At 41.1% G+C, this 27,449-nt stretch overlaps 1 protein-coding gene across 9 annotated transcripts in view; it reads left to right on the top strand.

Annotated features, from left to right (window-relative positions):
- Positions 1–3,717: 3,717 nt before the first annotated feature.
- The window catches only part of MAPK9 (mitogen-activated protein kinase 9), a 38,192-nt gene continuing 14,460 nt past the window's right edge, over positions 3,718–27,449 (top strand). For 3 of the 9 annotated variants that reach the window (XR_002826187.1, XM_023743874.1, XM_014467864.2), the window contains exons 1-4: positions 3,728–3,867; positions 15,595–15,724; positions 18,106–18,164; positions 20,608–20,746. Coding sequence is in view for 7 of the 9 variants with exons in the window: in XM_023743874.1 (XP_023599642.1) it covers positions 3,746–3,867; positions 15,595–15,724; positions 18,106–18,164; positions 20,608–20,746 (450 nt within the window). In the remaining 2 variants the exon portion in view is untranslated. Of the gene's footprint in view, positions 3,868–4,255; positions 4,497–15,594; positions 15,725–18,105; positions 18,165–20,607; positions 20,747–27,449 lie in introns of all 9 variants that reach the window. The other 6 variants (XM_006102542.3, XM_006102545.3, XM_006102544.3 and 3 more) reach the window with 5 other exon arrangements.

Raw genomic sequence — 27,449 nt, 5'->3', positions numbered from 1 at the left:
TTCTCCTGTTCTCGAGGCCCAAGCTTGACAGAGAAGGTAGCTTTGACAGGTTTTCTCTTAGGTGCTGTTTTCCTGCCTAATCAGGATGACTTATTTTAAATTATTTTAAATCTTGAGATGAAATTATATTAATAATTAAACCTAATGATATAATGTATTCCTCAAATTCACAAAAGCTAACCTAATATTATACCAGTCAAACTATATGCAGTGGTTCTCAACCTTCCTAATGCCGCGACCCTTTATTTTTATTTTTTATTATTATTTTTTAAAATATTTCCGCTAATTAATTCCCTTTAAAAAAATATATTTTAGTGATTTTTTACAGAGAGGAAGGGAGAGGGATAGAGAGTTAGAAACATCGATGAGAGAGAAACATCGATCAGCTGCCTCCTGCACACTGCCCACTGGGGATGTGCCCGCAACCAAGGTACATGCCCTTGACCGGAATCGAACCCGGGACTCTTGAGTCCACAGGCCAATGCTCTATCCACTGAGCCAAACCGGTTAGGGCGCTGCGACCCTTTAATACAGTTCCTCATGTTGTGGTGACCCCCAACCATAAAATTATTTTCGTTGCTACTGCATAACTGTAATTTTGCTACTGTTATGAATTGTAATGTAAGTATCTGATATGCTATATGTGTTTTCCAATGGTCGCGACCCACAGGTTGAGAACCGCTGAACTATAGGTTACAGCTGCTGGAGCAGAGAGAGAGTCCCCAACTTGCTCAACAAGGTTGAGATTAATTTGTGCCAGTCTCATTGTGAGCAGGGGGACAAGACTGGGGGGCGTCTCTGTGCCACCAGATCATTCAGGATGCTGGCTGGTGGGGGGTTTTAGCATGTGACTTCCATCTCTGGGTCTATGTCAGCTAACACCCCAGCCAGCAACAAGGAAGAAAGGTAGATTAGACAGCAAGCAGCTTTCTGTAAAAAAAAAAAAAAAAAGATCTGGAGGTAGCATATATTACTTCTGTTCACATCTCATTAGCCAGAAGTTCTTGGTCATCTGGCCACACCTGGCTACTAGGGGAGTAGACAGATGTCATCTGTAGTTGGGCAGCCAGAACAGAAAGGCTTCTGTTACTAAAACAAGGAAGGGAGGAGGGTCCTGGGTACATTAGGAGCCCGTGCCTATCATGCTGCTTGTCCCTTAGGCACTTCAGACTCAAAGCTAAACTCGCTGACTCGGCCTGGGTCTCCAGATGCTTCACCTCATTTCTCCTGTCTCCTCTGAGGGCTGTGAGTGTGTACATTCTTCCTCCAAACCATGCCTCTTTTTCCCCCACCTGCCATGATTCAGTCATTATTGCCAGGTCTCCTGTCTTCAGTCCTGCCCACTTAAATCCACCCCTTTCACAGCTTCCCAAATGAGCTCTCTGAAAAGCAGGTCAGAGACATGCCTCACGCGCTTTGATGGCTCCACAGCCCTCAAGCTCAGGCCCAGGTGGCTCCCAGGGGCTTATGGGCCTGTGGTGATCTGGCCTCATTTTCTCTCTCCAGTGTCTTTCTCCCACTGTCCAGCAAAACTAAATGATTTGTCATGCTCAGAGGCACCTCCACCTCTCTGCACCCCAAACCTTCTCTGGGTTTAGGGCTTTCCTGGCCTCGGGTCTCTTCCTGAGTGTGCCCACCATATATGCTCTCACACCAGCTGCTCTGGCACAGGACCTTGCCCGCAGTGGTGCTCAGGACATGCTTTATGAATGACCAGCATAGCTAATGTATTACAATATGGCAAAGAAACAGCAGGTTGCAGTGGCTGCCCACCTCTTTGCCAAGTCTGTCTCTTATCCTTGTATTTGTACCCCACTCACCCAGCTGAGCAATTCACCATGTTTGAGCAGTCAGCTTGAGCTCTGTGCCTCTACTGTCTGTCTCTGGCAAAACAGTCCAGGTCAGATGCCACTTCCTCCAGGAAGCTTTCCTTGTCTTCTACACTCCTGCTCATGGGTAGGATCTCTTTTGACTTCATTTACATTTTGCTTATGGCCCTTACTTCATTGTAACTTGTATTACAGTATAGATAATGGGTACATTCCTCACACTTCTCCCCCAAATTGTGAACCACATGCTGCTTCAAGACTGGTTCCTAGTTGCTGCTGTATCTCCTACATGATTTGTTGTCACTTTCTTGTACAAAGCCACCCCAAAAATGTTGAGTACAATTGTCTACAAATCAATCTTTAGAAAAGGATATTCTTTCAGATGTTAGTAAAATGGAGAAGCATTGTGAGGAAATCATTAGATGCTGTATTAAGGGTTAGATCAACAAAGTCTATTGAATGACTGTTGTCGCAGGGACCAGACTCTCCCTCTCCTCCTGTCCTGTGAGTGTGGGATGCCAGGATGAGCACGACAGACCTGTCCTCGCCCAGGCATGGGGCACCCTCCTCACAGCAGCGTGTACACTTTAGCGCCGTGTAACCCGGGGCTGACCGTCCTGCGTGGTGTCATGAGCAGTGTGATAGTTCATGTCTTGCAGTGCTGGCCTCCCAAGGCACACCTGGGAGGGGTACATGGCTCTCAGTCGCAATGGCTGGTGGTACTGACAGCTGTGCCTCAGCCCCTGCCCTGGAAACAGTACAAAACATGAAGCAATGGTCAGTTGGAGAAACTATTCATTTGATTTAATTTTTTTGTTTAGGTTTGTTAGTAATCAATACATTTCCATGTTTAATGGAAATCCTAGACATCATTGTGTTGAAATACAAATCATCACTCCAAAAAACTCAGTGGATAGACATTAAATATTAGATGATAGAACAAACAGGCAGGAATTTGCTGGTGGTGTAGACTAAATTTAAGTTCTGTGTTTTTAAACAGTATAAAATGTTTATACCTCTATGATTAAAAGTTGACTTATTTTTTTTTAAAGACAAACTTAAATATCTTGCTGACCTTCAGTAAACATCGTCAAACAAGAGCCAGGGAACCACGTAACTAAGTGTGGCTGCCTGGCGGTTTTCGGTGCGCTTGTTTTCCGTATAGTTATGTGGGCTCCTGCAGATGGGCATATCAGCCTCGGCCCAAAGCCTGGGGAGGCTGCTCCAAGGCTGCCGGCTCATACTCAGACCTCATGAATGAGCATCATGGCTTCCATGTCATTGATTACCCATTAGTGATGGGTGCAGGGACACGGGCTGCCTCCAGGACCACGCTCACCAGGCAGGAGCACACCCGCGTCACCGGGCCTCTACCAGCCCGTTCTTTAACTCCCCCCTTTTCCCTCACTTTGACATAGGACTTGCTTTCTGGTTCATCACTTTAACCTGCATTTGTGGACTTGAAGGAAGACTGGTCCATTTGTTTCTCTGCAGGAATTGTGGACGTGATTATCTGAAACAGTGCGTTCTCTCTGGGGGAGACAGCTTTCTGTAAGCTGGTCCCACAGGAAGCAAACTAATGAGAATCATGTAGTGACATAATCTGTTCATGGCTAGAAAAAAATGCGCAATTTCTTTTCTCCAAAGGAGGTCATTTTCTACTCCAGTCATGTAAAATGTCATGCAGGCCTCAAATTGTCTTCCTTTCATAATAGTCTCATATCATTTCATATTTCATGTGTTGCTTAAGTTTAGAACTTATTCAAACTGAGTTTATGAACATACAGCCACATTGTCTTATATACCAATAAACTTGAAACACTATGTATGTAATTTCAGTAACAATGTATATTCATTGTGTTTCTTTTAAGGAATCTGACGACTACAGCCTTTGGAACATTACATGACACTACACCATGAGTGACAGTAAATGTGATAGTCAGTTTTACAGTGTGCAAGTGGCAGACTCAACTTTCACCGTCCTAAAGCGTTACCAGCAGTTAAAACCAATTGGCTCGGGAGCCCAAGGAATTGTTTGGTAAGTACAGTCTATTTCAATAGTATGGATTGAGTTGTTTTTGTAATAAAAATGAAATAAAACTAAATCATCAGATTTTAGAAATGCTGATGATGAAAATACTATTTTCTTTGCTATAGGTTTATGAGCTAAACTGAATTCCCCTCTTGCTCTATTTATATGTAGTCAGATTGTAGGATACAAACCCAAATTCTTAGAATACTGCATAAGTTAAATAGGTAGCAGGTTTTCTCTTTTTTTTTTTCTTTTCCATTCCCCTGTCATTTTGATATTAGAGTAATAGGTATGACAGTGAGTTGTAACAGAAATTTGGAGTTTTATTCATTTCTTCATCCTGGCCACCTTCCCCCTCCCCCTTTTATTCCCATTCACTCCTATTCATTTCTAGGCGCCATCATTGCAGTGCTTTGCCCTTCATTGGCAGGATGAGGCCAGTCAGTGTCATTATCATCTCATGGATTAACCAGGAAGGGATGCTGTGTGAGGGGTTGGGCTGGCCATCTCTTCCTTGGTGTCTCACTTCAACTGTGCGTCCAGCCCAGGACGTCAGAACCGTTGGTCTGACCCTGAACCTTAGTCTCTTGCATGGTAAGACAGTCAGCTGCCGCGACATCACTGGCCAGCTCAAGGTAAAGTTTTTCACATGTTTTCTAGATTGCCGTTATCAGCACTTCCCAAACTTCTTATCCCTTCGTTTCCTGGGCTAAACTTTTTTTTTTCTTTTTTTGGTCAGTAAAAACAAAATTGTCTTTGCATCTGAAAGAAACTGTGATGAAGCTAAGCACCCAGTGTTTATAGCTGGTATCGGGGTTCAAGAGAAAGAGAACTCTTGGATATTGTGGTAGGGGAGTTTGTTTTCCTTAGAGGTTTAGGGTTTAGAGCAGCGGTTCTCAACCTGTGGGTCGCGACCCCTTTGGGGGTCGAACAACGCTTTCACAGGGGTCGCCTAAATACATTCTGCATATCAGATATTTACATTACGATTCATAACAGTAGCAAAATTACAGTTATGAAGTAGCAACAAAAATAATTTTATGGTTGGGGGTCACCACCACATGAGGAACTGTATTAAAGGGTCGCAGCATTAGGAAGGTTGAGAACCACTGGTTTAGAGAATCTTCACCAGCGTTTGAAACTAATTCTCTATTGTACAGACATGATCAAGGAAGTCAGTTCTTTTCTTTGGACAAGGTGGCTGGAGGCCCTGTAAGCTAAGAGGAGATGGCAGGCAGTTCAGAGCTTCCTGGTCAAACTGATGTGGGAGAAGAGGCGGTTTGGAAGGAATGCTCAACTTGTATCTAAAATAGTGGTGATAACACGCTATACTGGTACTTAAATCCAGTGTGTCAAGAGAAGTTATAAAGTCAATAGATGGTTCCCATTGGACACTTTGATGTTAATACAAAGTTCTAGACAATAAAACCTTATTTTCTTTTGAATATGTGTTTATTGTTTATTGGTTTTTAGAGAGAGGGATAGAGATAGAAACGATTGGCTGCCTCCTGCACGCCTCCTATTGGGGATCAAGCCCACAACCCGGGCATGTGCCCTGACCAGGAATTGAACTGATGACCTCTTGGTTTATGGGGTCAGGCAATAAAGCATTCTTTTGTTATAAAATCCATGTCTTATTTGGAATTGGACCGTAATTTGACACAGGTAATTCCGCAAGACTGATATCAAGGACATTTAATGTGATACCTACATTAAGAGGCTGACTAGAACTTCATAATTAATTGTAAAACAGAAGACTGTATAAAGGGTAGGCAGTTAAAATTAATGATTTCATTACACATGACTTTAATAACAATAAAATCACATGCTACTTTACAAAATACTATTTTGCAGAGATTGGTTTTGATTTTCAGTTTGCATATGCTACTTCTCATTTTTATTTTTAAAAGAATGTTTAATAATGAAATTATATATGTTCATTATAGATATGTATTTCTTATTTAAAGATTCTAGTTTTGAAACAAGAGTTTCTAATATGCCATTATAAACTAAATCTTCTCTGGTAAAAGCAGTGATAGAATTATAGGATGGGAAGTTAATGAATTTATAAAAACATTTTAAATAAACCCATACTTCCATGACCCAATTTTTAAAAAGGGTCCTGAGATTATTCATTGGGGAAAGAACAGTCTCTTCAAGAAATAGTGTTGGCACAACTGAATATCCACATGCAAAAGAATGAAGCTGGTCTCTTACCTCACGTTGTGTTAAAGGGTCACTCTGAATGGGTCAGTGGTGCCCGGCTGGCATGGCTCAGTAGGTGAGTGTCAACTTATGAACCAGGAGGATTCCAGTCAGGGCACATGCCTGGGTTGCAGGCTCAATCCCCTAATCCTCGTGTGGGGCCTGCAGAAGGCAGCCGATCAATGATTCTCTCTCATCATTGATGTGTTTTTTAAAAATATATATATTTTTTAAATTTATTTTAGAGAAGAAGGGAGGGAGGGAGGGAGAGAGAGAGAGAGAGACAGACAGAGAGAGAAATATCACTGAGCCATGCTGGCCGAGTCATCATTGATGTTTCTTTCTCTCCCTCTCCCTTCCTCTCTGAAATAAATAAAAAAATACGTATTTTTAAAAAATGAGTCAGTGACCTAAATATAAGAGCTAAAACCATAAAGTTCTTAGAAGAAAGCATATGGGGAAAACTTCATGACTTTGAATCCTTAGAAATGACACCAAAAGTGGGCAATAAAATGAAAAAATTGGCCTTCATCAAATTGTGCATCAAAGGATACTATCAGAAGAGTGAAAGAAAAAAACAACCTATGAAATGGGAGAATATTTGCAAGTAATATATCTGATAAGAGTCTAGTACAGAATACATACAGAACTTTTACAACTCAACAACAAAAAATACAGTTTCAAAAAAAATAGACGAAGAATTTGAATAGACCTTTCTCCAAAAAAGATATACAAATGATCAATAAGCACATGAAACGATGCTCAGCATTAGTCATTTGGGAAATGTAAATCAAAACCACATGAGATACCACCTCACACCCACTGGGATGACCATAATCAAAACCAAAAGTAATAAATGTTGACAAGGATGTGAAGAAATCGGCACCCTGTACATCGCTGGTGAGAATGTAAAATGGTGCAGTGTTCCCTTATGGAAAACATTTTGAGGTTCTTCAAAGGATTTAACATAGGATTACCATATGACCCATCAGATACTCCTAGATCAGTGGTCGGCAAACTGCGGCCCCTTCTCTTCCACAAAATACCACATGCGGGCGCACATGTACAGTGCGATTGAAACTTCGTGGCCACACTGCAGGGGCCAAAGAGCCACATGTGGCTCGAGAGCCGTTGTTTGCCGACCACGGTCCTAGATAAATACCCAAAAGAACTAAAAACATTTTCAAACGAAGACTTGTACACAAATGTTTATAGCAGCTTATAGCAGCACTATTTGCAATAGCCAAAAGGTGGAACTAGCTCAAATGTTCACCAATGAATGAATGGATACAGAAATTATGTAATATATATACATGGAATGTTATTTATAAAGAGGAATGAAGCACTGATGCATGCTACAAATGGGTGATCCTAAAAAAACATGCTAAGTGAAAGAAGCAGACACAAAAGGTAGCATTTGAGTGTATTTATGTGAAATATCCAAAGTAGGTAAATCCATAGAGACAGACACAGTTTGGTAGTTAACGAGCAAGGGGGAAGGAGGAATGCGTAGCAACTGCTTCATGGGCATGGGGTTTTCTTTTGGGGCGATGAACATCTTTTGAAATTACATAGACATGGTGATTGGACAACATTGTGAATGTACTTTAAAATGCTTAATTTTATGTCTATGTGAATCTTAGCTCCATAAAAATTATTTTTAATAAAAGTAAACTGGAAGGTGCCTTAAACTAAGGATATTTGTCATTTTAATGGATACTTAACTCCTAATACTATTATATTGCATATAATGATATTTTTATGTTATATTATGCATAAAATACGTTGTAATTTTCTTGTAGTAGCTTGTTACATAGACATTGACAGAATCTTAATAGTAATTTCACTTAACTCTTAATATTTTTATTTAAATGATTTTATGACAATTTTTTAGTATTTGTAGGAGCAGCTTTCATCTCACATTCAGAAAGGTAGGAAGAAAGAAATATGTAGAGATTAAAATTTTTATACCATCCCAAATATCATCTTTTGGAAATCTGCATGTTCATAGCCTGTGTTTTGATTCTAAGGAAAGGTCAAAAATTATGTTTTGCTCTTTTCTGCTCAGGAAAGAAGTTATTACTTTGAATTGATTAAGACAGTCCTTCATGAACCCACGCACAGCGAAGTCATTGATGTCAGTAGTTCATTTGTAACCCAAGCCAGTTATTCATTACCAAATTAAAATGTTTTTGCTTGGTTTATTTTTACTGGATACGTGGAAAAGAGGCTAGTTAGTTAACTTGATTCAGATTATTGATATTTCCTTTTAGAGATGTTTGTACAGTTATGAAAACTATTCTTAGACTCTTGGGATGTTTCATCTTTTGGTCTTTTGATGAAGTGCCATCACAGAAGTTGGTCACAGATGGTTGGAGACCTGGTCTCCATGATTAATTACTTTATTGCTCCTTTTTCCCAGAGCCTGTGCTGGCTGTGGGGAGCTGGATGACTGTGCCTTGCCTGCCTTCTGGGCTTGAGACTTTGTCGGCCTGCTGAGCTGCAGCAGTGGTAGTGCTGGGACTGGTAGTCCTTGGGTTGACAGGAGAGAAACCTTTCCTATGATACTTCCCTGCACGTGTCTTCTGAGGATTTTTTCCTGGCTCTGTTTTGCACAGCATCTTGGATATTAGCATTATGTGCTAAGTTTCCAGTAAGAAAAGCATTGTGTACATGGTGCAAGAAGAAGGTCTAGTATTACATCATCCTGCTGTTTGGATAGAGTAAGAAACTCCACTGGTGCCAGCCAAACCCCTTTTCCCCATCAGTGACATAAAGGCCTGAGTGTCCCTGTCATCAAGCCTTAACTTCAGATAACCTTTTCTCTTTAGTGATTCCTTCCCTGCAGATATGGCAGGTTTTTCCTGTGTCCCACTGTGTCTCCTTGGTGGATTCTCCTCTGAACCCCCTGGGTCTATTGAGATACTGTCCCTGGTCTTTCAAGACTTATGTCATCTACAAAATGTCCCCCAGGTGATCTCAGCTCACACTTGGAATAGAGTTTCCTCTTGGATTGAACCAAATGCTTGATTGAGGTGTGTGCATGCGTGCGCACCTCCCCCCACCCCCCAACACACACACACTTACACTCCAGGTCTGTAACATAATGTGTGTTTTAAACCAATAAATTTGTGGTAATCTGTTACAGCAGCAATAAGAAAGTAATACAGGGGGCATGTGTATTTTTACATTTTTGAGGAATAACCTATATAATAAATAGTTAATATGCAAATTGACTGTCACACCCTTGCACAAGATGGCCACCCCATGTGGTCAAAGATGGCTGACAGGGGAGGGCAGTTGGGGGCGACCAGGCCTGCAGGGGAGGGCAGTTGGGGGTGACCAGGTCTGCAGGGGAGGGCAGTTGGGGGGACCAGGCCTGCAGGGGAGGGCAGTTGGGGGCAATTGGGCCGGCAGGGGAACAGTTAGGCATCGATCAGGCTGGCAGGGAGTGGTTAGGGGGTGATCAGGCAGGCAGGCAGGCGAGCGGTTGGGAGCCAGCAGTCCCGGATTGTGAGAGGGATGTCTGACTGCTTGTTTAGGCCCGATCCCACAACCAGCAGTTGGACATCCTCCGAGGGGTCCCAGATTGGAGAGGGTGCAGGCTGGGCTGAGGGACACCCTCCTCCAGTGCACGAATTTCATGCACCGGGCCTCTAGTAGTAACAATAATACTTGTTTACAAAAGTTTTTCATCATCTATTTAAACCAAAGCTTTATAAAGTCTTAGGGACAGTGTTCAAGTAAACCAAAGTACAGATACCAGTACAGGATTGAGTGGAAGAGCTGGAATTAGAATAAAGTATTTCAGTCCTAATTTTGAATTGTTTTTGTAATTGTCTTTGATTTATTGTTTCTGTTGTTTATTAAAATGTTAGTAAAATTAATTAGAAAATAAGTTTTAAAATGTTTATCATTTTCAAGTACTCAAATATCAACAAGCCATACAGTAAAATTAAGTAATTTCAAGACTTTGCAGCTCTAGTGGGGAAAATGTGTGTACATTTCTTTCATATATATTCAGTTTTTCCTTTGCCTTCTAAAATCTCAAGTTGTTCAACCGAAATAATAAAGATTATTTATTTTAGGAAATAATCCTGTGAAGTATTGAACATTTTTTATATACATTTTTATTGATTTTAGAGAAGAAGGGAGAAGAATAGAGAGATAGAAACATCAAAGAGAGAGAAACATCGATTGGTTGCCTCCTGCACACCCCTTATCGGGGATCAAGCCCTCAAACCGGGCACGTGCCCTGATTGGGGATTGAACCGGCAACCTCTTGGTTCATGGGTCTACGCTCAACCACTAAGCCACACTGGCTGGGTGTATTGAACTTTTTTAAAAAAGTGTTTAATCTTAGATCTGGTAGCATTTAAAACCTTAATATGGAGTGGTTGATAGAGCTCTTTTTTCTTTTTGCTGCTTCTAGTTCTATACAAGCAGGAATGTTGCCCTTTTATTACCCTGTTTTATTTTCTCTGTATTAATATAAATAATAGAATTTAAACAATATAAATTAATATAAATAAAAACAATAATAGAATTTCTGTGATAAAGAAGATGTATAGTATAAGGCATAGAAAGGCTGTGATTCAAGAGACTTGAGCTCTAAATCTAGCTCTGATCCTCATAGTGGTAGTTTTTGGTGACCTTGGTAAATAATGTGTCCTTTGGGGCCTTAATAGTTTCACCCCTAAAATGAGTGGTTTGGAACTTCTGATTTAAGATAGTGTATTACACACCTAAACAAAGAGAACAAGAGGACAGTAATCCGTGGGTGAGAGCCTTTAACAAGTTTCTGAAATATGAAAAGTAATTGGAAACTTGATGCAGATAAAACAGAGCAGAGGAAGAGAGAATAAGTGGATGGGACATTTGCAACAAGGAAGAGAACCTGTCTGTAGTAGAGCACCAAAGGGACTGTGGGTATAGTGACGACAGATACAGAGAATGAAGATGAAAGGGGTGCTGGAAATAGGGGTGTTAATTCAAAGTGCGTCTCTGAAACAGTTGTGTCAGTTGGCTCTCAACATACTCCCTCCAACCCCAGTGTTCAGCGTTTGCCCTAAAGAGTGTGTAGGCGAGTGAAGAATTATGAGGCCAGGACTTGTGGACGGACAGAAGTCTAAAGAGGGGAGCCAGGATTTGGGGCTGTCTTTCCCTTGAGGGCATTTGAAAATGTGGCCGTGGGCAGCTGAGAGATTGAGTAGTGCTTTGGACTGTCTGTGTGGCGTGGGGACAGGATTTGAGTGTGGGGTCCTCTCAAGGGGTTCCATGAACTTCCTTTGCTTTGAATTGGGACCAGTAAAGGGCTGCATCCTAGAAATAAGAATGAACCAGAGAGAAAGAGGCACTTGTGGGTACCCACTCAGCTTCAAATCATCTCACTTGTGAACTTGAACTTGAGGTGGCCTCCAATTGCTAAGTGCCCCCAGGTACCCAGCAGGAGTAAATGTAAATTCTCTCTGGAGGAAGATAGCATCATACTGCATATCAACTTATATCTAGCAAACAGTTTCCTAAGTGCGAGCTTCAGCACACAATCAAAGACAACTAGTCAGACAAGGAGATTAGACAACAGCACAGAGAAAAGAACCAGATCCACGGGGGGTCCCGGCGTTATTGGATCCAAACTTTAAAATAGCGATGATGTTATGTTCAGGATGGTAAAAGGCAAGATGAAAAAATTTTGGTGGGAAATGGAAAACTTAAAAAAACTTAATAGAAATTCTAGAACTGTAAGATATAGTAATCGAATTATGAAGTTAATGGATAGGCTTAACAGCATATTAGACATAACGAAAGAGAGAATTAGGGGTCTAGACGGTAGGTTAGAAAAAAATAGAGTAAAGCCTGGAGAGAGAAAAGGGTAGAAAAGTACATAAGAGAAGATGTATTAGTTTTCTATTGCTACATAACAAATTACCACAAACTTGTGGTTTAAAACAACACCCATTGATAATCTCATAATTCTATAGATCAGAAATCTGTATGGGCTTGCCCAGGTTCTCTGCTCAGCATCACACAAGCTGAACATGTCAGCTGGCCTGGGCTGTGATCTGCAGGCTCTGGGGAAGAGTCTGCTTCCAGGCGCTTTCAGGTTATTGGCAGAACCCAGTTTGTGGCAGCTGCAGGCCTAAAGCCCCCATTCCCTTGCTGTCTGTCAGCCAGGGGCCACTCTGCTCTAGAGACCCCCACATTCCTTCTCACGTGTCACATCTAGTCCTTCTCAAGAGTCAAATCTTTCTGACCCTCTTCTCACCAGCCAGAACAAACTCTGCTTCTAAAGAGCTCTTGGGATTAGCTCCATTGTAGGACACAGGATCAATATACAGAAAAATAATAATGAAATGCCTAGAAACTGGTAGAACGAACCACTTTGAAAAATAGCTTGGTGTTATCTACTAAAATAAAATATATGCAGTCCCACTGTTAGCTGTCTACTCATCAGAAATGCATGCATAGGGGCCCAGAGCCATGTATGAAATATTTATGACTGTTTTTTGTAATTCCTTGCAAACTGAAAACAGCAGCAGTATGTCATAGTCATGTAAAGGAATATACAGCAATGACACAGAATGAATTATAGCTATGCAAAGCAGCAATGGATGAATCTCACAAATATAATGTTGAGTGAAAGAAGTCAGACACAGATGATTTCAAAATCCAGGCAAAAATAAACCATGGGGTGGGGCTCAAAGATGCATGTTTAACTGGTAAAAAGCAAGAAGTGATGATCATAAAAGTCAAAGCAGTTAGGGGGGCAGGAGGGACAGTGATTAGTAGGAGGTGTGGGGCGCTTTAGGAATGCTGACAAAACATGCTCTTTGTGCTAAATCATTGAGTTGAGGAACAAAAAAGGAAGCAAAGGAATGATATCAGACAGGCATAAATCTCGTCTCCAACAGCATTTAACGTTGGAAATCAGGGGAGTTCCCAGAGAAAATTGATTTTGGTTTTAGAGGACAAGCTATCAAGGATAAGGGCAGAGGAAGATTATCTCCCATACACTTTTCCTGAGGAAATTTCTTGAGGATGTTCTCTAAGAAAGAGAACACAACATGTAACACAAGAAACAATGGAGGTCATTGAGAAGTCCCAGGGTGATAGCTGTGCAGCAGACCTTGAAAGAAACTCCAAGAAAATGTCTTCAGAAAGAATGGAATAGATTCCAAACAACAGATAATGTGAGTAATAAGGTAGGAAGTACTGGTAATAGGCTATAAAAGGTATGCTTTTCTTTCTTAATAAGGAAAAAACACATGTATTAGAAACTTACAGTAGAAAAGTTCACGATCTAAGTATAAAACACATTTAAAAGGACATGATGTTTGAGCAATTGATGGATAATAAGAAAAGATCCATTTGACCTCGATGCTGGAAACAATCTCACTCTTTTATGACCAGCAGCAAGTCATGTGCTCTTTAGAAAAGAAATGTAATCCCAGCTCTGCAGTCAGTAATACTTATATGCATATACTCTGTCTTGATTTTCAACTTCTAGTCACATCCCAAGTAAGAAACACAGAAGACTTAGTTGTAGAAATCATAGAGATGTGTTATCAGACTTTGCCGCGTAAGACAGAAGTTTGGAGGGAAGAGAGGAGAGAGCTGGAGGGAAAAGGACACGAATATAATAATCTCATTTTACATACTGGGAGTGAAGAGGGGCCTTCGGAAGTTGATGGAGCAAAAGTGTGGACATGTTATTTAAAGTTACATGGGTAATCAAGGGAAAGTTAACATGAGAGCAAAAATCTGGGAGGAGTTGAGGTTTCCAATAAGTGACTAAATTCTCAGGTTTGTTTGTTTTTTTAAAATATATTTCTTTATTGATTTCAGAGAGGAAGGGAGAAAGAGAGAGAGATAGAAATATCAATGATGAGAGAAAATCATTGATCAGCTGCCTCCTGCACACACCCCCCACCCCCACTGGGGATCGAGCCCGCAACCCAGGCACATGCCCTTGGCCAGAATCGAACCTGGGACCCTTCAGTCCGCAGGCTGACGCTCTATCCGCTGAGCCAAGCCGTCCAGGGCAAAATTCTCAGTTTTTATAATGGGGAGTGAATACATAATTTCTAAAGTTGACAAATGAGGAAGTAGTAATAAAAGTATGTTCTTTGGAGTTGAAAAGTAATTGCAAGAAGTAAAACCAGGAAGGTAGTCACTCCTAGAGTGGGAACCACGAGTGGGGAAGTATGTGTCTGCTGAGATGCTCCGAATTGGTCTATTTGGCTCATTTTGGACAAAAACTGTTGAGGCCAAAAAAGATGTGTTTGTTTTTCACATTCCTAGACAGAAATATACATAGGTACAAATACACATGTATGTAGTAGTACATTAACTAATGATTCATTTCACAGATAGATTTCTCTTTAACATTTTATAATTTACATGAATGGTGCATTTACATATGAACACCGGAATTTACATATGTGTAAACATGTACACATAATGTGAACAGAATTAGATTAAAAAAAAAGAATTCCAAAGTGACATGAAGATTCTAATCATTCTTAATCAAATTCTGTCATCGACAGCCTTCAATTTAAAAACAGGTTGAATTAAGTTAGGGTTGTTTGGCAGAAAACATTATTCATAGGAGTGAATGAGTGTAAGCCATGTTATAAACCGAATAGGATAAAGAAACAGAAACGGTGTTTTCAGTAGTGCCTGGGTTTCCAGGTGGTCTTTAGCAGCGATGAGCCCCTGATGGGAGGCCGAAGGATAATAACATGAATGGTACTATTCGTACTTGTTTGAAATTAGTTCAAAATGTGCAACCAGGCTACTCAGTTTTTTCTGTCTATTTTCTGGAAGAAAATGAACCATAAATTTCAACTAGGAACTTGAGATGCTGGAAACACAGGCTCTGGAAGATTCTATTCTTACTCCCTAGTGTGATGCGTTATTTCTAGTGGAATTTTATACATTGCAATTGTTTACATTAGGGTTTTGTATCTTGGGGATTTACCATGAGCTGAGATTTTGGCTTCTGTTTTCTTTTTAGATTCTTTTGTCTGGGAAAAACACACTCAATCAAAAATTAGATTTATTATATTCTTCCATGAGCTCAACTATTTCCTCCTCTGTGTTACTCCAAAATATACTTACATTTTATCCTGTGATAACCAGTGACTTTCCCCCCAACTTACTGGCATATTTAAACTGAAGATTTCATTTCTTCACCTGTGTTACATGCTCTATATTAAATTACTTGGTTCTGGATATAATAATCTCAACTAATATAATAAGTCAACATGCCCGGGATTGCTAAACCCCCATCCTACCTGCAGCGGCTGTGTCCGCACCTCCACAGAGGAGTCCGTCCATCCTGCACCTCAGCCAGCGCCCCTGGCTCTGCAGGGGTACAAGTACCTCAGGGGGAAACAGGCAGGAAGGTTTTCCCTTGTTTGTTACTCATTTAAAAGGATTGTACTTTGTACGTTCTGCATTGCATATTTTCCAAAATCACTCTAATGGGTTGCTTATTATAGCACTTATTCTATTTCCTAATTTTAGCGCTGCTTTTGATACAGTTCTTGGGATAAATGTTGCAGTCAAGAAACTAAGCCGGCCTTTTCAAAATCAAACCCACGCAAAGAGAGCTTATCGTGAACTCGTGCTCCTGAAATGTGTCAATCATAAAAATGTGAGTTATGTCTCCGTTTCCTCAGTATATTTGAACGTTGTCAGTGACACGATAATCTTGTAGGTCACACTGAGTTCAGACCTAGGGTAACCTAATGATTAAAATAACTATTTAAATGGTTATATTTTATTGATAAAATTCTTCTCAACATTTGGGAAATTGAAATCAGCAAGAGGCATCATGGTCCATAGGAACTTAGGTCACTCAGCAGGGATAGGAATGTCAGTTAACCCTGCTTCTATAAGGTGATACCAGTACTGACCTAGCAAATTGAGAAACAGCTAAATATTTTTAAGAAAAACTTCATTCTATAAGTAACTTTTTACCTTATAATACAGACATTTCAGTTTTAAATAAATGTTATTAGATGATGTTATATTTATGATAGCTGTGCTTGGCATCACCACAGAAATCAAAGCAATGTAAATTTTAAGGAGAAAAAGTATCTCTAGAAAATGTTTATATTCCATTACTGGTGTCTGAGCATTCTTTTATAACCTTACCACATTAGAAAACCATCAAATGTTAAGTCTGGAAGAAAGAGCCTTGGGAGCTGCCCCCATGTGACCTCTTTTTGTTAGGACTAGGAGGTGGTGATTAAGGTGACACTTAACTCTCTATGGCTCCCTTTGCTTTAACATGTATGCTGGGTCTTTCTGGCATGCACAGCTAAGATAGCTTTTCTTCTGAGTCTGTGCTTTGAGTTTGTTTTTAATTTTTTCGATACATGCTTTATTTTACTTATTTATTTTAAAAAATTGTTTTCAGGTTATAAAAAAGTATGGTTATTATTTTTTAAAATTCAAACAATGTAAACAAGAAAGCAAAAATCCTGGATCACCACCCACAGATCACTGTCATTAACATTTTGGTGAGCACCCTCATGCATTTGTGAGCATACACACACACACTTAAACAAGATCAGCTGTGTTATGCATCCTGCTTTTGCCCTCATGGAATGTTGCTAGGTCTCATACACATTAGGAACATGGATATAATCCATTTTTAAAATAGCTGCATAGTACAGATGCACAGTAATATATTTGTCCAATCACCTATTATTGAATACTTAGATGGTCTCCAGTTTTTCCCTATTATAAACAGTACTGCAGTGAACATCCTTCTACACGCATCTGTACACATTGTCCAGCTGAATTTTTTGGCCAAGATTGTTGGGTCAAAGAGTATGCACACTTCTGACTTTAATACATGCTGACAAATTGACCTTAAGGGAGACTGTCAGTTTTATGCTTTCATTAAGAGTATCTGAGAATGCCTCTGTTTCAAAATTCCCCTGCACTACATACTATTGAGCCTATGTTTTACTTTACCAGTCTGACAGATGAAAAATGAAATATCATTTGTGAGGTTGAATTTCTTTCCATATCTCTATTAGCCATTTATTTTTATTTCTTGAGAATTTGTATTCTATGGCCTTAGTCTATTTTTCTCTTGAACTGTTGGTCTCTTCCTTATGCATTTACAAAAGATCTTTTGTATGTTAGAGCTATCAACCTCACTTCTTTTCCCCTTGGCCTTATTTAGGTTGTTTTCACTGGTTTTATTTTTGTTGGGTTGATTTTGGTTTTGGTTTAATGGAATCAAATCTCGGTTTTCTGTCATGCTTAGAAAGGCTTTTCTACACCAGGATTATATAAATGTTTATCCATATTTTAATGTTTTATGGTTTCATGTTTTAGATTTAAATATTTGTTCCATTCCAAGTTTATCTTGCTATAAATAAAGATTGAAGTGATGATCCAGTTTTATTTTTTCGTTGGCTAGCCAGCCACCCAGTTCTGTCTGTATACTGAACCATTTCTCTTTCCCTCAGTCATTGGAAATGATTGAGGATGTGTGTTTGATGCTCAGGCAGCCTTAGTCTGCAAGACCAAAGCCTACAGTGGGGTCCATTCTAGAACTCTCTTTAAATAAATAGATAATGCTATGAGGCATTTCATCTTTATCATACCAAAAATGCAAGCTTAGCCTTCATATTTTAAAACTTTTTTAGAAATTTGTACATGAAATTTAAGTTTTCAGAGTTAACATATTGCTTTATTTAGTGTGGGTTTTTTCCCCCCCATTTCTACTTTTTTATGTTCAGAGTTAGAAAGACATTAAATGTTAGAATTCTTTAATAATAAATTACGAGGAACACACAAAAGTGACGTTATGAAAAGTACGTCTTATTTTCAAGGTAAGAATCCTAATCATTTAACTTTTTTCAAATACCATGTAATATGTTTTTGGTAAAAACAATAACAATAATAAATACTGAGCTCTGCTGTGATTTTCCCCCCATTTTTGATATGTTAATGTTAAACTTAATTTTTAGAGTCATCTGTAATTCTGAGATTCAAATAATTTTCTCTTTTCAGATAATTAGTTTGTTAAATGTGTTTACACCACAAAAAACTCTAGAAGAATTTCAAGATGTGTAAGTATCATTTTTATTCAATAATGTACTATGCATCAAAGACAATATTTAGAAAAGAAAATAACTGTTTTGTTTTTTTTACTTAGGAAAGTAACTGCTATTTTTTTTTAACTTAGGATGACAATACATTTTTAATATCTTAGCCACTTTTCTCTGTGGAAGAGAAATATTAAGAAAATGGATAATAATATTCAACTATTTTTATACTTAGATAATTATCATCTCTATAACAGATAAATGACTGGAAATAATTCTTCAGAGCAGACAGTGATCATTAATGCCAGTAATTTGCTTTACTGAAATAGAAAACATTTTCTACAGTCCCCTGAAAGCCAGGATTATAAGGTTCAGGTGTTTACAATTATTATTTGAAATGGTTAAGTCGTTAGATATTGTGTGTTCCCAAAATCTGAAATAGAATTCTCTTACTAACAATGAAATGAAATATTAATTTATCAATTTATTGAGATATAATATCCAACTTTATCCTAAATTTATTGTATTCATTCATTCAACAAATATGTGCCCTGTGTTCAGCACTCTCTTGGACTTGGCATACCTTAGTGACCAAAACAAACATCCCTTCTATTACTTAAGAATTGCTGGCGAGCATCCTCCTTCCTAGAGCTTGCAGGAAAGCCTGGGAAGAGAGATAATCAATGTAAGAAATAAGGAGATGATGTCATTCATTAGGACGAGGCAAGTGCTGGGGAAGAAGTGGAGCTGGGTGTGGGATCTGGAGTGCTGGGGGTTAGGAGTCAGGTTGCAGTTTTAAGTGGGGTGGTTGGGGTTGGAGAAAGACCTCCCTGGATTGGTGACGTTTGAAGAAAGGCTTGAAGGAGGTGAGAAGGTTAGACTTGCAGATATCTGCGGGAAGACTGAATTGAATGGAAGGAACAGGCAGTACAAAGGAGTGGAAGTGGGAGTGTGCATGGTGTGTCCAAGAACAGCAAGAGGCCAGTGTGGCTGAAGCTCAAACAGCAGAGGAGAGAGGAAGTCTATTGTAAGCATTTCCTTTTATTCTAAGGCAATTCAGTTAAGACTTTCAACAGAGGAGTAAGCTTACCTGACTTTCATTTTAAAAGAATAACCAGTTTCTGGGTTGAGAATCCACCATAAGGTGTGGGGACCCAGAAGACCAGTTGGGAGGTGATTGTACCAGTTCAGGTGAGAGATCATGGTGCTTCACTTAGACCAGAGGGGAATGATGAGGGGATGGGGTGAGATCGGGGCTGAAACTGTCCTGAAGGTAGAACCACAGTGTTTGCTCTTAGAGAAGATGTGTGGTGCGAGAGCCAGGGAGTGGAGGGTGACGCCTGGAATTCTGCCTGATCACCTGAAGGGTGAAAGTGCTCTCACCTGAGATGAGGAAGGCTGCAGGGAGAACATGTCAGAGGTAGCGTGGGATCAGGAACTGATTTTGGGACAGGACCTCGAGTTGTCTGTTGGACACCCAAGTGGAACTGTGAAGTGGGAAGTTGGGTGAATGAGCCTGGATAGAGGTCTGAGTTGAAGGTATGAATTTGTAGTTGATGGTCTGTAGATGGTATTTAAAACCTTGAGACCAGAGGGCAGAGAAGATCACCAAGACTGTGCAGAGACAGGAAGGCCAAGGACTGAGCAGTAGCACTCCAAAAGTAAGAAGCTGGGGGGAGGAGGCGGGCACTGGCAGCTGGGACTTAGCAACAGGGAAGTCAGTGGAGCCTGGAGGACAGTGTCAGCAGAGAGATGAGGGCAAAAGCCTGAGCAAAGTGGGGTAAGAAAAAACGGGAGAAGAATTGGAAATGGTGAGTATAGACACCTTTTGGGGAGTTTTGCTTACAAAAGGAAGAAAGATAGGGGCAGTTGATGCTGGGGGAAGTTGGGTGAAGTTATTTTTATTAAAAAAATTATTCCCAGTTACAGATGACATACAATATTATGTTAGTTTCAGGTGTATAACATAGAATTAGACATTTATATACCTTATGAGGAATGACCCTGGTAAGTCTGGTACCCACCTGGCACCCTATGTAGTTGTTACAATATTATTTATTGACTATATTCCTTTTACATCCTTGGGGATCAAGTTTTCTTAAGATGAGAGAAATAACAGCATGGCTTCTAGACTGGTGAGAATAATTCTATAGCAAAAAATTTAAGATGTAGGAGAATTTGGATGTTTGAGATTCTATTTACTATGATATAGAAATTGTTTTATTTTTAACTTGAAAAAAACATCGTTGGTTGTTTTTTTGGAAAAAAACTTTTATAAAGGTCCATTATATGTTTGCTTCAAGATACTTTATAAAATGTTTAGAGAAAACAAATTAGTGTTTTACTTTAACCAGTACATTGAGTTAGATAGAAAGTTATTACTGTTTCATAAAAATTCTGGTTTAATAGCCACAAAGGAATTTTGGATGCTTTTCATGTGAACATGGCTGATCTTTTTCCCCCTCAGGTATTTAGTTATGGAATTAATGGATGCTAACTTATGTCAGGTTATTCATATGGAGTTGGACCATGAGAGAATGTCCTATCTTCTTTACCAGATGCTCTGTGGTATTAAACACCTTCATTCAGCCGGTATCATTCATCGAGTAAGTAGTGATGCCATATTAATTTTATTTTTAAAATCATAATAATTTTGTTGCCAGAATCCTCCAGATACAAAAGAACTTAAATTTTTAAAAAATTTGTCAGTGTTGAAAATCCAAATAAACTATAGGGTTGTGTTGAGTTTCCAAACATTGTTAAGATCAGAAGACATCTGTGGAACGCCTGGTTTGGCCTGGGCCATGTGGGCCACCCTGGATGCAGGCCAGAGCCAGGTGCTCAGCTGGATTCCTCAGAAGAATAGGGCAAAGAGCTCCCTCATACTATTCATCCATATTCACCTGTTGTCGATATTTTTGCCATATTTGAAATCTCATTTTTAATGAATCAAGGGATTAGATTTGGGGTGGGAGAAATTAGAGACCAAGTAAAAAATAATATAGTTAGTTGTTTGAGAAATCTTGCATGAATTATAACCTAAATATTTGTTTCTTCTATTGGAAAATTCTGCCATTCCAGCATCCTGGCCCTACTGGTGAGAGCTTTTGGAATGGCCTGTGATGGGCCTCTGGACTGGATTAAGACTGGGATTTGAATGACAGTTTCCTGTACTAATGGGAAGATACAGTGTAATTCTCTAAGCTAGTTGTATGAGTTTCTTTTTTTTTTAATTTGGACTAGTGTATAAACAGAACATCGTGATAGAATTTTTTGAAACAACTAAAATGTTGAGTGAGATTAGAGGCAGAAATAATGTAATTTTACTGGAATCATTCATAGCATTCTCTGAATTATTACCATACTAATTTTGTTCACAGACTATCTTTAGGTACTATGTTTCAACATCAATAAGTTATTTTCTTGGAACTAAATCTGTAGGGAGAGGAAGATAGTGAGACAAGAACAATGCAGTCTATTGATAACAGAGAAAAATAGATTTTCAGTGGGGTAGCAGATCCATCAGGTGCCAGGAAAGGTTGATTCCATCCCAGCTGCTGAATGGAGGTCTCCGTGGCAACAGAGCCCACCAACCCAGAAAGGGCTCAGCCCTTGCCCCTATCATGAACCTCAGGTCTGCAGCCTGAGGCCAGGAGGCTGAGGCTTCCCTGGCCTGACATGCTGGCTGATGAGCACTTGGCTCCAGACCAGTGAGCTGTTACAGCCTTTGCTGCCACCAAGTGTTCAGTTAAAATAATACAAATTCTGTTGACAAATTTGCTTTAAAAATCGTAATTTTTTAAAAATTAAAAATGAAGATTTCCCAACATACCGTTCTATTTCTTTTTCTAAAATTTTCACAGACTTTTATATAAACCAAGGCACCTTTAATGTCTCTTAAGTACATCTTATATTAAATTCACGCTTTAGTAAGTGCCCAGATTCTGTTAAGCTTTATTAACTTTGTAAAGGGAAATGGTTTACCTTGTTTGTTCCTTCCCTCTTAAGCCCGGAGATTCATAGGAAAGCATGACTCTCCCTGGGACGTGGTGAGAGCTGCAGCCAACACTTAGTGCGTGAATCTTGAGTTGTGAACCCTTCCTATTTTGCCTGTGGACAGTATCATGCACACAGGTACACTTGCAGTTTTGCTCATTAAGATAGTTTTATGCTATGCATAAAATGTTAATTATTTAAAAATAAAACACCCATAATCCCACCACTTTTTACTTTATATAATTCAAAAAATTAAAAGAAATGAGAGTCCCCCAGCCCTCCACTGCCACCTGGAGGTGGCCGGTGAGCAACTGGGGTGTTTCCTTCTTCATTTTACAGGGACACAGCCTTTCTGCTTAAGCTGATTCCAGCGTATCTGTTTATTCTTATGCCCTTTTTAACTTACGTTTTTCAAAACAAGATCCTCTCATACATAATTGTCCTGCACCTTGCTGAATGAGCTGGTTGATTTGGTTTTTATTTTAATCAGGGATCAGATAGTTCTACAGATATTTCTTTAAAAAGCAGAGTCCCCAACTCCTCCGTCTTATTTCTCTCTCCCCAGAAGCAAACTCAGTTCTTTTAGTGTTAATTTCCATTTCTTGAAATAATATGATTAGATCTCTGTTCGATGACCTTTTTCGATTTGGGGCTTACGGTACTGACTTTGCTCTTTCACCATCCACAACCCTCACCTGTCCTGTTCTGCCACCTCCCAGTATTTACAGTGTAATTGGGTTTGGATCAGTGTCCATATTGTGTTTTATGTTACTGTGACCTTGTCAGTGCTTTTCACGAGCTGGGCCTCTCTCCCTGCCCTCCCTGGGCCCCACACCAGCGGGTCTGTTGGTCTTGAGTCTGAAGCCCGGTCTGGAGAGTTTGTTTCTGTTTTTCTAGATAATGAGCCAGTGGGCGTGAGGAAGGAGCAGAGCCTCTCTCTGGGAGTCTCCTTTTCCCTTCCCAGTGTCTTGCTTCCTGTGTCACCCTGCCTCCCCAGGACCTGGCGCTCTCTTCCCGAGTCCTTCCAGGGCGTTGGTCCAGGTGGTCCCCGTGTGGGCCACTCGTCCTCCCCTGGCGGCTGCCAGGGAGGCCACGCTTCACTAGACACCCCTACACTCTGGGGGTCAGGCCCCAAGTGAAGGTGTCATTTGTATTTTGACGTATGTTTCTGGTTTTCCTTGTTTTGGATGATTTTTAGGATTTAAAGAGGCAGAATTGTCTTTATTCTGCTACTTTGAAACTGAAGTCCAGTCTGTCTTGGAAAGCTGCCCCTGGTGGTGTGTGGAGCTAATGGGAGGGGGGTAGTTGTGGATGTGGGGAGCCCTCCAGGGCCTGGGGCCTCTTTAAACCCTTCCAACTATCCACGTCATCTTCATTTTATCATCATTCTGCAGCAGTTGGCAGTAAAGTGTGTTGTTTCTCACACACACACCGCCCCCCTCCCCCAAGGAAAAAAAAATCAGTACCAGATGACAAAGCTCTGACTGGTGGAAGTGGCCGGAGGTGGTCCTGTTTTCCAGTTCACTCAGGTCCACGGAGCAGGCCAGCGGAGCTGTTCTGGTCATATTCATTCATGTGGCTCTTGTTTTATTTCAAGGCCAGGTTGGATTGCAGGGGCTGCTGGATGGTAAAACAAAGACATTTCAACTTTTTTAAAAAATCAGCCTCCTAAGAAAGCACCTCCTGCCTTTCCCACCACCCTGTGTCCAGAAAGGTCACCCACTGTGGGGATGTTGTTGCCGTTCCTCTCCTCACTGCCTCAGGAGAGGCTAAAAACGCTGCCTCATCACTTAACGCTCCAAAAGTACTTGTTTCGTGACATTGGTTGGTGTTGTTTTAGCTGCTTCACCCTGTGCGCCTGCTCACAGGGACAGCTGCTGGGTGGGTGGCTGAGTCTTCCCGGCTTTACCTTGTGCAGAACAGTGGCTGCGGCAGGGGTGGCTGTGCTCCCGAGGACACGGGTCGGGACACGCAGGCTCTGGGACAGCTGGGGCCGGGCCATCGGCATAGGGCTTGTTGGGAATTTTCACTGCATTTTTTAGAAATTATGTGCTTGTAATTTCTGTTTTCCTGAATCGGGAAGTTTAGAGAGTATTTAACAGTAATGAAACGGAACGTTAGCTATTGAAAGTTTTAAAGGTTCTCTACTTACAGCCACATGCTGTAGCTCAGGTGACTGGTGGCTGCCCCCAGACAGCACAGGACCAGGGTTCCCTGGCCCTGGCATCTTCCCATGGCTCTTTCTTTCTTTGGTAAAAGAATTCCATGATCACCGAGCCCCACTCCCCCACTCTGACTATGTGGCTATAATTGGATGTGACGGTGCCAAAAAAGATTGTAAAATACCTCATTAATCTTATGTTGGTTACATTTTGAAATGATAAGTAGCACTTCACAGTGTCACGTGCCCATTTGCGGCGCATCAGTTGGAAAGTTCTAAGTCAGATACTGGACGTGAGCTTCACACTTACCCACTCCCAGGTCCTTCCGTGTGGCGTGCCTGGGCAGTTTGATGTTGCAGCTGCATGTTGGAGAATTCTTGTGAATAGAGCAGTTGTGGATTGTTCAGAAGTCACAGTTTCTAGGGTGAGTCTGCAGGCTGGCGTCCCCAGGCAAAAGTCAAATTCCTGTGGCCTGAGGAAGGGGCTGGAGTGTGGGAGATCGGCAGTAAGAAAGGCCCTAGGGCTAAGAGGGAAAGTGACAGAAGCTGTGTGGAAGCATCGAGAGTCCTGGGAGGGGCAGACGTTTCTGACGGACATTTCTGGTTCTCAGAGCAGAGAGCACAGGGGCCTCCCCTCGCAGAGCCCGCGCTTGGAGGTGGGGGAGAGGTGAGGCGCACACGCTGTGCGCTGGGGGAGTGAGGCTCGGTGATCATGGAAATCTTACCAAAGAAAGAAGGAGCCATGGGAAGATGCCAGGGCAAGGAAACCCTGGTCCTGAGCTGTCCAGGTGGTAGCCACCAGTCACCTGAGGCGATGGAGCACTCAGACTGTGGCTATAATGGGATGTGACAGTGCCAAAAAAAGAATGTAAAATATCTCATTAATACTTCTTATGTTGGTTACATTTTGAAATGATAAGTAATACTGTCAAACTCAAAAATTTTGGAGGCTTTGGCTAGAAATAAATGATAGATTTATTCAAGGGTCTTAGAGTTTGCACACTGGAAATACAGCTAGACAAAAACCCAGAAGTGTTCTGAAGAATAAAAAAAAGTTAGGACTTCTTATAGTAAAAAGTGCATTCTTGAGAATAGGCAGCCCTGCATTCTTAGCCCGAGGAGTGGTCCAGGACGGTTGTCAGTCAGATGGCAGGCTGTCTGGATGATGGGTGCCAGGTGCTCTAGAGGATGGGCACCAGGGGGTCTAGTCACATCGATGGATAACAGATGTCAGGAGGATGTCAGGTGACCTGGATATGTGGGTCCTTTGGGGGTAATCAGAGGGTTACCTGGAGGGGGAAGTCAGAGGTTATCTGGCGGTCTGGTGTCTGTCCAGATGTATGTCCAGGCATCAACTCAGGACTGGAAAGTTCAAAAAGTTTAAGTTCCCAGACTACTTAAGTAGAACAAGAATAGAGTCCTTCCTCATGCCTCCATCTTCATAATGTTAATAATTTCAGCAGCTTGGTTAAAGTGATTCCTTTTATATTCCCTACCTTCAGTCTTTTCTCAATATTATGGATATATTGGATTAAGTAAAATGTATTATTAAAATTAGTTTTACCTAATTAGAAATTAGTTTCTATTCACTCTCTTTAAGGTGGCTACTAGAAAATGTCAATTATATCTGTTGGAGAGCAGGGAAGAGCCAGAGTGTTAGGAACTGAAGGATGACCAGGCGTGGAGGGAGGGAGGGAGGGAGGGAGGGAGGAAGGGAGGGGGGGGGGAGTCCTCAGAAGGGCTGTGGGGTTTTTTACTAATTGCTGAAAATAATGAGATGGTAAAACATCTGAACATGCACATTTCTTTCATATACAAAGTTTGATTAAGCACCAGGAACTGCACAGAGAATCCAAAAGTCCACTGCAAACAATACATTCCTTGGGATCTAAATTTAAAAATAATCACCAGACACACAATTTACCCTCTGAGGAAACTTAGTTATGGGGACAGACTACTTTGGGAAGATAAGTGTAAGAAGTGATAGGAGGAAGTGAAGGGAACTGACCACCCCTATTGCAGAAGCAGACTGGAAAGCAAAGAATGTGAAAGCAGACTGTAAAACTAGTGCCCGGCTCCAAGGCCAACAACTTGAACAACCAAAACGTGAAAAAGACCTTGCCCAGTCCCGGGGTCAGTGAGGGGCTCCAGGAAAGAGCTGTGTGTCAGTGCAGCTCCCGAGAGCAGAGTGTACTCAGGGGCCTGTCTTGATCTGAGGACCAAATGCTTTGGGGCTTGTTCTGGAAACATGGGGCACGCCTGGAGCATGTAGACCAGCAACCTGCATGCCCTGCGTTCATTCCCTCGTGCCACTGAGGGTACATGTTCACTTTAAGTCTCTCACTCCTTGCTAGAAACTTGGGGTTTCTTCTTTGCAAACCACAGGGAAACCCAATTTCTGTACCTGTAACATCTGAAGGTAATAAAGGATGACCACTTATAGCCAATGGCTAGATGTACGTATCTCCATTGAGGAATCCCCTTACCATGGGGTTGCCATGATGGGAGGAGAGGAGGCTCCCCTGGACCATGGCTGAGCAGACCAGTCACTTCATAGGAAATGAGAACAGAATCTTCCAGGACGATGAGTCAGAATTTCTGTCTAAAATGGTGCTCGCACACAGGCATACAAGTATCCCAGGCACCCCTAGAAAGCAGTCTGACAGCACACGATGCCGGCTGCTGGAAACTCGTCATCGGTTAGACTGGAACAGTATCTGAGTTTTTAGGCAATCTGAGATGCCAGCATAAGGTGTTCAGGGCCCTCTCCTGAAGATGCTGTGAAAACTAAACCCAAAATAACTACCTGGAGAGAACATGCACGTTCTAAGAGGCCCAACATTTTCTCTGGGTGAAGGGGATGACTTAACTCATGAAACTCGAGAAAGCAGTAAGAATATCCTTGGATATATTCAGTGTGTCAAGGGAAGGTATTTCCCCTACAGAGAAATGCAATAAATGACTACAGTGAAGGGCCCCGATGAGCACCAGTGACGGGGTCCCCGCACACAAGAACTTCCAGCGCAGCCTGACCCTTTCCTTTCTCTAAGACAGGCGCTGGGACCCACTCGCCCTCACCTTAAGTGGCTTTAGGGGCTCCAGCCAGGTGCCCCCCGCTTCCTCGGCCTTCCTGCCCTGCCCCGGGGTTTCTT

The sequence above is a fragment of the Myotis lucifugus genome, unplaced genomic scaffold (genome assembly GCF_000147115.1).
Source record: "Myotis lucifugus unplaced genomic scaffold, Myoluc2.0 scaffold_417, whole genome shotgun sequence".
NCBI lineage: Eukaryota > Metazoa > Chordata > Mammalia > Chiroptera > Vespertilionidae > Myotis > Myotis lucifugus.
This window is presented reverse-complemented; position numbering and strand designations above follow the sequence as displayed.